The sequence below is a fragment of the Medicago sativa genome, chromosome 5, assembly GCF_051527215.1.
Source record: "Medicago sativa cultivar Bolivia chromosome 5, Bolivia_mono, whole genome shotgun sequence".
Lineage (NCBI taxonomy): Eukaryota > Viridiplantae > Streptophyta > Magnoliopsida > Fabales > Fabaceae > Medicago > Medicago sativa.
This window is the reverse complement of record NC_140753.1, coordinates 31,649,632-31,660,437: the sequence shown is the minus strand read 5'-3', so window position 1 is coordinate 31,660,437 and position 10,806 is coordinate 31,649,632. Positions and strand designations below refer to the sequence as shown.

Below are 10,806 nucleotides of genomic sequence, written 5' to 3'. Positions count from 1 at the left end.
AGTAATAACTCGCCCCGGCGAGTTATGACAGTCCAGACCACCCAAAAATGGTATTTTTGACCCAAAAACCTCAAACCAAGTGTCCCTAAGCATGTTATGACTCTTAGAAGTCATAGGAAACTTGTAAAACATTCACATGATAAGTACTAGCAATTATAGCAAGCATAGCAAAAAGGGGCAACTAAACCTTTACTTGGAAACCCTAGAAATTCATGTTATTTAAATTAATCTAACATGGCATAAACATCATCCCAAAGGGTGGGAAATCTATCTATGGAACTCACCTAGAAAGTTTCTTGTGGCATCTCCAAGTTCCAAGTATCAAGCAGGCCCAAAACTCAAGTTTTGATCCACTAGCTTCCTTGACTTAAACCAATCCATCTTGTTGTTCTTTCTTGCCATTTAAGCCTCATGATCCTTGGCCATGAAGAAGCCCTAGCTTGAATAATCTTCCACCTTACCATGGACCAAACCCTAACTCTTGACTTTCAAGATAAACTCAACTCAAAATGTTTCTTGCTTATCCCTCCAATTTCATGTAGTAATATCGACAAGAGTCCCAAAACCACAAATATAAACCCTTGCTTCTTGTTTCAATCCAAACCCTAAATTTTGAATCACTTCTTTAAGAGGAGAAATAGAGGAAATCAAACATAATACAAACCTCCTTTAGCTTATAGATCAAGAGGAACCACAATCTTAAGGCTTGCCATGAAAGGAAGAAGTTTTGGAAAGGATTTGAAGAGAGAAGAGAGGAAGAGGGCGTGAGAGGTAGAGAGAAGGAGGAGGAAATTCTTTTCCAACATAGAGAGAGAAAGGATAAGGAAGGAATGAGATATTTTGCCCCAAAATCAAATAAATATCGTTACCATGTGAATTTACCATTTTGCCCTTGCCTTGAACGTGTTTAAAACGACTCTGATACTTTTCCCGTAAAAAGCTGACATCTTGTAAAATATTTTCCATTGACTTACTTTCCATGAATTATTTCCTCTGACACGATTGACGGGTAATATACCGATACTAACAGGCGGGATATTACAAAATTTAACAAAAAATTCAACGAAGAAAACAATCAAAAATCTTGTTTGAATAATTTTATTTTGATTGAAATTTGTTTGCCAGATAATCAAAGATCTAACCCATACAACAATATAAAATATTTAATTTCCTTATCAGCCATATGATTTTGAAAATTGAAATAATTTCAATGATTCAAATTGAATATTAACAAACAAAACTTTTAATTCAAATCTTTCAAATTGAATATTAACAAACAAAACTTTTAATTCAAATCTTCAAAATAAGAACAAATTTTGGAAACATAATTGAACATTTTTAACAAATATGCAAATTCACCATGAAGTGCAAATCATATATATATATATATATATATATATATATATATATATATATACACACACACACACACACACACACACACACACACACACACACACACACACACACACACACACCAAGGTTAAAAGAATATCAAACTCAAAATATGTATATATATATATATATATATATACACACACCAAGGTTAAAAGAATATCAAACTCCAAGACATGACAACGATATTGAAAAGAAAATAAGTCAAGGAAAAAAGATTTAATTTAAAATCTTTCAACTTTAGAAACAACTCACTCACAATCAATCCATATCCATACTTTCCAAATTTCAAATCAAATGAAACCACTACATCAAAATTACAGGTAGTGTAGAGATAAAAACAAACCAAAGTAAAAAATAAGAGCATATTTTTAGAAACAAAATTGAACTTTAATGCCCCAAAAAAAAATTGAACTTTAATGAACCAAAAGAGTTAGAAGGTAATAAATGGTGTATCAAATGCATGTAGTCAATCCTCGTGAGCTTAGCTCAGTTGGTATGAACAATGCATAAAAATATGTAAGGTCCGGGGTTCGAACCCTGTCCAAAAAAAAAAATGTATGTAGTCAAACTGGTGCCAAGAAATTAGCAGGCTCTCCATGTACTATGTATAAACACATAAAACACAACACACGTAACGCCACCGTATGATAGAAACAAAATCCTACCAATTTAAATGGATGCACAATTTTGATGATGAACAATTTTGATTTTAATATAATTGAGAATAGAGGCTTGTGATAAAAATATATGCATAATAGCATCTCCAATGAGGTTCCTTATGCACAATTTTGATGATGAACAATTTTGATTTTAATATAATTGAGAATAGAGGCTTGTGATAAAAATATATGCATAATAGCATCTCTAATGAGGTTCCTTATTTAACAAGGATTACTCTCTGTTCCTTAATAAAAAAAAAATAAGGATCACTCTCCGTTAAGGATCTTTATTAGAGGAAAAAGAGTACTTATTATGCAACGAGTAACTATATAAGGACTTCAAATTGTTGCTGGATTCACACACAATGATAAGTCGTTATTGACTTCAAAACAACCTGGTAAAGTTTATATCTAAATCCTTATTTGACAACTTGGTAAAAAAAATAAAAAATAATATCAACCAAAACCAATTTTATTTGTCATGATAAAACCAATTTTCAATGGACCAAAACCTTTCGTTGTTTTTTTTTGGTACAAAACCTTTCGTTGTTTATGATGGTGCAAAATCTAGTTTCCATATAAATATAAATCTTAAGTGGCTAATATATGCCAAAATTCATTATAATATATATTGATTAGAGAGATTACGTTGCAAAAACTTACAAGGCAAATCGTTCATATTTGCTATAGTAAACATCAATTGAATTCACATTCACGTTGGAACGTCATCAAAATGGGAAGCAGTACAAAACAAAAATATAAAGCGTGGGTTCTCACGGTGCAAAATCTCATTAGCTAAACCGTGAAATTTAATATATAATTAATGAAAGTTCCGAAATCCAATTAGGGTTCTAAATCATATAACATTAGGCTCATACCACATGTAAACAATTTTCCTTTGCCTTTCTCATGCGTTGGACTTAGGGTTTTCAATGGACAAACCACTAATGAGCAGGATAGTGAGAGTGATGACAAAGAGACCTAGCATTTCTATATTTATAACCGTGTAACCCTATATACCACCCATCATGGCCCTAGCATATTGATCACTATTATTAGGGATAAGTATCATCAAATGGATAACAACATCGTTTCGTTTTTATTAAAACCAAAATCAACACTTGATTGCAGTCCACGAAATATTAGAAGAAATTCCAACACAATAAACCTTTCAACAAAATCCCAGGGGTTGTTGTGTTGTAGTCATTTGGAGAAACTGCAAACTTGAGTGGGTTGCACACAACTTTTAAAGATGTCCAGTCGGACTGAGCCCACCTATTCTTGTACTTAAACAAAGCCAACACAATCAGCCCAAACTCCACCATTCCATTTTTGTGGCTCAGAGCAATGCCAGTGGCCACACCTCCGAAATCATCAGATATGTTAACCAACAGTGTCATCTTCACCGTGCTAGTGCTGTGGCTATGTGTGGTGAAAGATGGCAGAGATATTTTGCTTAGTACTAGACTTTCACCAAGGTAAAAGACCTCAGCAGAGACCGCGTCGTAATAGACACGAGAATAACTGGTGGGGTTATAGACAGAGATCGAAATATTGAATTCCGTTGTGAATTTGGGGACGTTAACTTTTAGTGAGTTCAGTGAACCCACAGAGTCGACTGCTAATAATGGTCGGTCCAATAAGCCGGTAGTGCCAACGTCGGCCGATCGAAACATGTGAGTGATGAGTAAGCCGACGCCAATGAAGAACAAAATTAAGAAGGAGCAGGTGCAGATGGATGCTAGAGGAGACATGGGTGGGGTGTCTTTGTGAGAAGAAGTCGTAGACATTGCTACGGTGGGTTTGTGAGTGGAAATTGTTGTTTTATGTAATACTGTAAGAGAAGACATTGCTAGGGTGGATTTGTGAGTAGAACTTGTTGTATTTTTATGTAATACTGTGAGAGTGTTTTTTTTAAGTTAATGATGTTATTGTGATTGATCACTTTATACACGATTCTTTTGTTGCCAACTTATCCGGTCAAATGCACGATGCATTTTACCAGGTCTCCTAATTAATTGGATATACGGTTTTGGAACATGTGGCTGTTGTGCTGCTCAAACTTTGTAAGACTACTAGGATGACTTGGCTGTTGGTGCACTTGTAGATACAAGTAACAAAAAGTTGAACACAATGTTCCTTTAATTTCTTTTTGAAAACAATTTTTTTTTTGAAAAGGCAAAATAGAATATATATTAGATCACAAAAAGTGATTCATCTCGCACAAGGTGTGCAAAGCACACACCCAAAAACAATGTTAAGAGTCTGGTGCCATAAAATAGCGCACTTCGGAAGAAAGACAAAACAACACAAAGCTACACTATAACACCCATACAAGGTAAAGGGTGCCGCCACTAGTCGTTGTAACTGAAGGCGAAAGTAGACATATTTGCCTTCTAGTTAAAAATCATGTTGTTTCTTTCCTTCCAAATAACTCAGACAATAGCCATCCAGATTACCGTCAGAAAAGAGTGTGTAGATTGTGGTAGCCCCGCCAAATGTTACCTATATACTCCCTCCGATCCTATTTATAAGAAATATTTGACTTTTTTGATGTATTGCATAAATAATGTATTTGGTCTATATTTTAGACAAGATACATTAATTACACAATGAATTTAAAAAGTCGACATTTTCTTATAAATAAGACCAGAGTAGCTTACTTGGTAGGTAGCCATTGTCCAATCAATTAATATCCTATCATATTTTTATTTATAATAATTTACTTTAAAATAAATTTTGTTTAGAGGGTATCGATACGAACCAAACTTCAATTATGTATTTAAAAATTTATCATAAAAATAAGGGTTAATTAAGTTAATAGACCCTATAAATATTCCAAATATTATCTTTAATCTATTTAAATAAATCTTTTTAGTCTCTGTAATATTTTCTTTTAACATTTTTTAGAGACAAAAAATGATGATGAAATTTTTTACAAACAGCAAAAATATTGGCCAAAACTTTAAGAGGGATTAAAGCATCTTACAAGAACTAAAAAATGCATATTTTTGGTAGGGACTAAAAACAAAATTATGAATATTTATAGGGACCATTTACTTAATTAATAATAATAATAATTCAAAAATATAAAATAATAATAAGAATAATAATAAGGCAAATTCTATTTAAAGTTGCTTATAACATTTCAGTAATAATAAGTTTGTTAATACAATGGAGAGTATCAATATAATTTTTGCGACTAGCTGATAATGTGGCTTCTTATTGCAAAAGCATGAGCTACCTCATTTATTTATGTTTTGATAAAAACTACTTCATTTACTTGTCAGGTGTTAAACTTGACCCGATAATTTGTAAAGTTAGTAAAAAGATGTCTGCAAGTTGTAATAAAATGACCGAATTTTGTAACATCTTTACGGTTAGAATGAAAAATATCATTGGTTGTTGATACGTAATGTAGTATTTTTTAGAGCAATGGATAATGTAGTTGCCATCTAATAATAATTATAAGGGAAATGTTAACGAGTGTTCCTGGGGCACTCTTTAAGCACTTTAAATGGTAATTTTTTAATGAAAAGTTGTGTATTGAATGCATTGGAAATTGTAATAGTTGATTTTTTCAAAGAATAATTACTATATTTGGAATGCTTAAAAAGTGCCATGGAGGCACTAATTAACAACACCCTAATTATAATGTATGTCCTCCCATAGTTTCATATTATGCTTCTTCCATAAGCTTCAAGCGGTGACGACAAATGTAACTAGTGCTTACTCGTATGTTGCCATATTCTCGTAAATACATCACTGAACCCCTCTGCATTATCCATTAACATTTCCAAAAGAGGCCAAAGCTTTAGTTTTTGCCAATAATCAACACTATTCGTGCAACATAATGAATATTAAATCTTCGGATGAAATGGGAAAAGCTCACAATGAGAAATGAGTGGGCCCAATGATCTAACTCTTTTGTGTAGTATTATGAATGCAAGAAAAGTGATTCTTGAAATTCAATGTTAGAGAGTACAAGCATATATATACATGAAATGCTAGTGTAGAATAGCTATGGTGATCTAGCTATATAGAATACAAACTGGAAACTATACTTAACTAGATAACTTGATGCGCAAGTTATCTTCTATCCTTGTATCATCCAATATCCCCCCACAAGATGGAGGTTGGTAGAGATCTATCAAACCCATCTTGGACAATAAAACACCAAAAGGTTGATGTAGAAGTGATTTGGTGAAGAAATCTGCAAGCTGATCTTTGGAGGAAACTGGGAGAAGTTTTAAAATGCCTGCATGAAGCTTTTCTCTGACAATGTGGCAGTCAATGTCCAAATGCTTTGTTCTTTCATGGAACACAGGATTGGAAGCTATGTGAATAGCACTCTGATTGTCACAGAAGAGAACAGGAAGCTTAGGGCATTGAATGTGAAGATCTCTAAGCAAGTAAAGAAGCCATTGAAGTTCACATGTAGCTGAAGCAAGATCCTTGTACTCAGCCTCAGAGGAAGATCTAGAAACAGTTAACTGTTCTTAGTTCTCCAAGAGATTAATGAGTTTCCTAGAAAGAAACATTGGCCACTGATAGATCTTCTGGTATCAAAACACCCTGCCCAATCAACATCAGAAAAGCCTTGCAACTGTAAAGATGAGCTTCTGGGAAAGTGAAGACCCTTGCCAGGACAACCCTTGAGATACTTGAGCACCCTTAAAGCAGCTTGATGATGAATTTGAGTTGGTTTAGAAAGAAACTGACTCAGTTGCTGTGTAATGAAGGTAATATCAGGCCTTGTAGTGGTAAGATAAAGTAACCTGCCAATCAGCCTTCTATAGGATGAGATGTCTTCATAAAGAGGTGAAGTATCAACATGTAGCTTGATAGAAGGGTTTGAGGGTGTGGAAGCAGGTTTAGAATCAATAAAGCCTGAATCTGAGAGTAAATCTAGGCAGTATTTTCTCTGGCATAGAGAGATACCCTTGTGGGAATGAGCAACCTCAAGGCCAAGAAAATACTTAAGCTGACCTAAATTTTTAATTTTGAAGGATGCATGCAGAATGGATTTAATGTGATCAAATTCAGATAAAGAGTCACCAGCCAATATAATATCATCCACATATACAAGAAGGAGAGTGAAGGATGAAGTAGTTTGTTTGATGAATAAGGAGTGGTCAGAAGCTGCTTGAATGAAATGATGCTGCTTAAGACCATATAAAGATTTCATCAGCTTACAAACTTGATTTGGCTTAGGGGATGAAACACCAGGTGGAAGAGTCATATAAACATCTTCCTGCAGATCTCCATGAAGAAAAGCATTGTTTACATCTAACTGATGCAAATGCCAATGCTTAATGGATGCCAAGGCAAGAACTAATCTGACAGTTGTCATCTTGGCCACTTGAGAGTATGTTTCAAAGAAATCAAGACCTTCAATTTAATTGTAACCCTTGGTTACCAATCTGGCCTTATATCTTTCAATAGTTCCATCTGCATTGTGTTTCACTTTATAAATCCATCTGCATCCAATAGGTGTTACATGATCTGGCAAATCAACAATTTTCCATGTACCAGTTGACTCAAGAGCAGAAATTTCAGCTTGCATAGCTTGCCTCCAACACTCAAATTTGGTTGCCTCAGTATATGATTTTGGTTCAGGGTTGGAGTGTAAAGAGAGGATATAAGAAGAATGATGGTTAGACAGTTTATGATGAGAAATATAATTAAAAATAGGATATGCAGAAGTATGAAAACTATTACAAACATAGTCTTGGAGATAAGAAGGAGTAGTAGTTTGTCTGGAGGAATGTCTAACAGGAATAGGTAAAGGAGGAGATGGAGGAGGACTAGGGGTGGAGGTCACAATAGGGAGGTCATCAATGATGATAGGTGGAGGAACAATGGTATCTTCAGAACTGGGAGAAGAAAATTGTGAAGATACATTTGAGAAGTATTCCCAATTGGAAGTGATAGACTCTGAATTACTTGGATAAGGTAAGATATGCTCATGAAATATGACATGTCTGGATACAAAGATCTCCCTAGTATGCATATCTAAAAGATTGAATCCTTTGTATCCTGATTGATAACAGAGAAAAACAGATTTTCTAGATCTGGATTGAAGTTTAGTTCTATAAGCTTGCAAGGATGAAGCATAACACAAACAACCAAACACCTTAAATGAAGTAACATCAGGAAGTTTATTGTATAAAACCTGAAATGGGGATTGATGTTTAAGGACAGGAGTGGTTATTCTATTGATGAGGAAAACAGCATGCAAAATAGCATAAGACCAATATGAGGAAGGCAATTTGGATTGAAAAAGAAGAGCCCTGCCAACATTAAGGATATGTTGATGTTTTCTCTCTACTCTAGAATTTTGTTGGGGTGTCTCAACACAAGATTTTTGATGTATTATACCATGAGATGCATAAAAAGTAGAGAGCATAAACTCAGGACCATTGTCAGACCTAACAAACTTAGGGGTGAAATGAAATTGGTTTTGAATCATAGTGATAAAAGACTGAACATGATGAGCAACTTCAACTTTAGTTTTGAGTAAAATGACCCATAGGAACCTACTATGGTCATCAACAATGGTTAAGAAGTATTTGTGACCATGTATAGAAGAGACAGATAAGGGTCCCCAAATATCAAGGTGAAGAAGTTCAAAATTAGAAGATGCATGAGATAAACTAGTATGAAAAGGTACATGTTTTTGTTTAGCAAAATGACAAATGTCACAGATAGCTTTATTATCATTGGTAATAACAGGATACAAAGATGACATTTTATTTAATCTTTGATGGGACAAGTGACCAATCTAAAGTGCCATAGGGCTTGAACAGGAATAGAAATACTTGAATTACAAGTAACAGAAGAAATTGAAGTACAAGGTACATTTATTTTGCTAGAAACTGAATGAAAAGAAGCTAAATTGGAAACATGAAACTTGTATAGTCCATCTTGTTGACTAGCCAAACCAATCATCTTCAATGATTTCATGTCCTGTATAAGACACTAATTATCAGAGAAATGAAAAACACAAGATAAACTTTGACACACTTTAGCAACAGACATGAGGTTCAGTTTGAATTTGGGAGAATAAAGCACATTGGTCAAGTAAAATTGAGGGCTAAAAACAATAGTACCAACTTGATTAATAACAACAGAGGAACCATTAGGTAAATTGACATAAACAGGTGGAATGGAATGTATAGAAGTGAACAAAGATAAAGTAGTGCATATATGTTCATTTGCACCAGAGTCAAGAATCCAAAAAGAATTAGAAACTGAAGAGCATGAATTAACAATGGTTATACCTGCAGATGAAGAAGAAGCAGAATAACCAGAAGTGATATTGGGAGAAACACTTATATGGTTAGTAGTGGGGCCAGGGGAAGGGTTAGGAACTGAGGAAACCAAATTTGCTTGTTGAAGAAGCAACACAAGTTCATCAATCTTCTCCTGAGCCAAACCAATACTACCAGATACATTGCTTCCATCAGAAGATTCAGCTGAAGAAGCATTAGCTTGAGAATTCATAGAAGCTTGAGAATTCATATTGACTTGTGGATTAGGTTTGTTAGGAAAACCATGCTTCAGATAGCAATACTCAATAGTATGATTATATCTATTGCAGAAGCTGCAATATCTGCCAGAAGATTTGTTAGAAGATCCCCTACCACGCCATTGGGGTCTTCTAGTATCTGAAGCATTCACAAGTACAGAACCTTCTTCTAGAGAAGGAAGAGAAGGAGTATACACATTGTTACTCTCCTCCTGAACAACAAGAGAAAATACCTTGTTCAATGAAGGTAAAGGATCAAGTAAGAGCACTTGAGTTTTCACAACTGAAAACTGATCATTGAGACCAGTTAGAAACTGAATTATTTGATCTTCAATCCTATATTCTTTGTTAACTCTCATAGCAGCACATCTGCACTGAAGAGGTCAAGTACAAGTTGGAATTGGACGATGAGAATGAAGTTCTTCCCATAATGCATTCAATTCAGTGAAATATTCCAACACAGATTTGGAACCTTGCTTAAGATTGTTAATGGAGGAACATAGATTTGCAATGCGAATACGATCAACCTTGGAAAATCTCTCCTTGAGATCTTGCCAAACATCAAATGCAGTGTTGTGAAAAACAACTGTTTGTGCAATTGGATCAGAGAGTGAAGCTATGAGCCAAGATTGCACTAGGTGATTACACCTTTCCCAAGCATTTTTGTTGAGATCATCATCATCAGGAACAGGGAGAGATCCATTGATGAATGGAAGCTTATTCTTCGCGCCAAGAGCACGTTGCATTGATCTACTCCATGCAAGGTAATTAGAACCATTGAACTTTGGAGAAATCACCACAGAATGAGGACCTTCGCTAGGGTGAACATAGAAATGAGATTCAGTATCTTGACTGGATTGTTGAGAACGAACCATGGTGAATCAATCAGAAATGAATAAAAAAAAATAGAGGATTGAAGAATGACGCAGAAAACAATTCACGCAAATGGTGAAACAAGAAGAAAGAGTCTCAATCAAGAAAATTGAGATCAAGAAGCAAGAATAATCAGTGAAACAAAGAAAAATCACACGAAAAATGATGAGAAATCAGAGAAAGAAGAAGCTTGAGCTTCAAGCTTCCATGGCGGAAACGGTTAGAGAAAAGAAAAGGATCGTAACAAACTTCTCTCTCTTGAGAGAGTCTCGTGATACCATATTATGAATGCAAGAAAAGTGATTCTTGTTATTCAATGTTAGAGAGTACAAGCATATATATATA

The 10,806-nt window shown here is 34.6% G+C and overlaps 1 protein-coding gene across 1 annotated transcript; it reads right to left on the bottom strand.

Annotated features, from left to right (window-relative positions):
• Window positions 1-9,971: 9,971 nt before the first annotated feature.
• Window positions 9,972-10,463, bottom strand: LOC146921780 (uncharacterized). Its single transcript, XM_085711382.1, has one exon. It carries the CDS (start codon window positions 10,461-10,463, stop codon window positions 9,972-9,974), a length of 492 nt encoding a protein of 163 aa, XP_085567508.1.
• Between the last annotated feature and the right edge of the window lie 343 nt (window positions 10,464-10,806).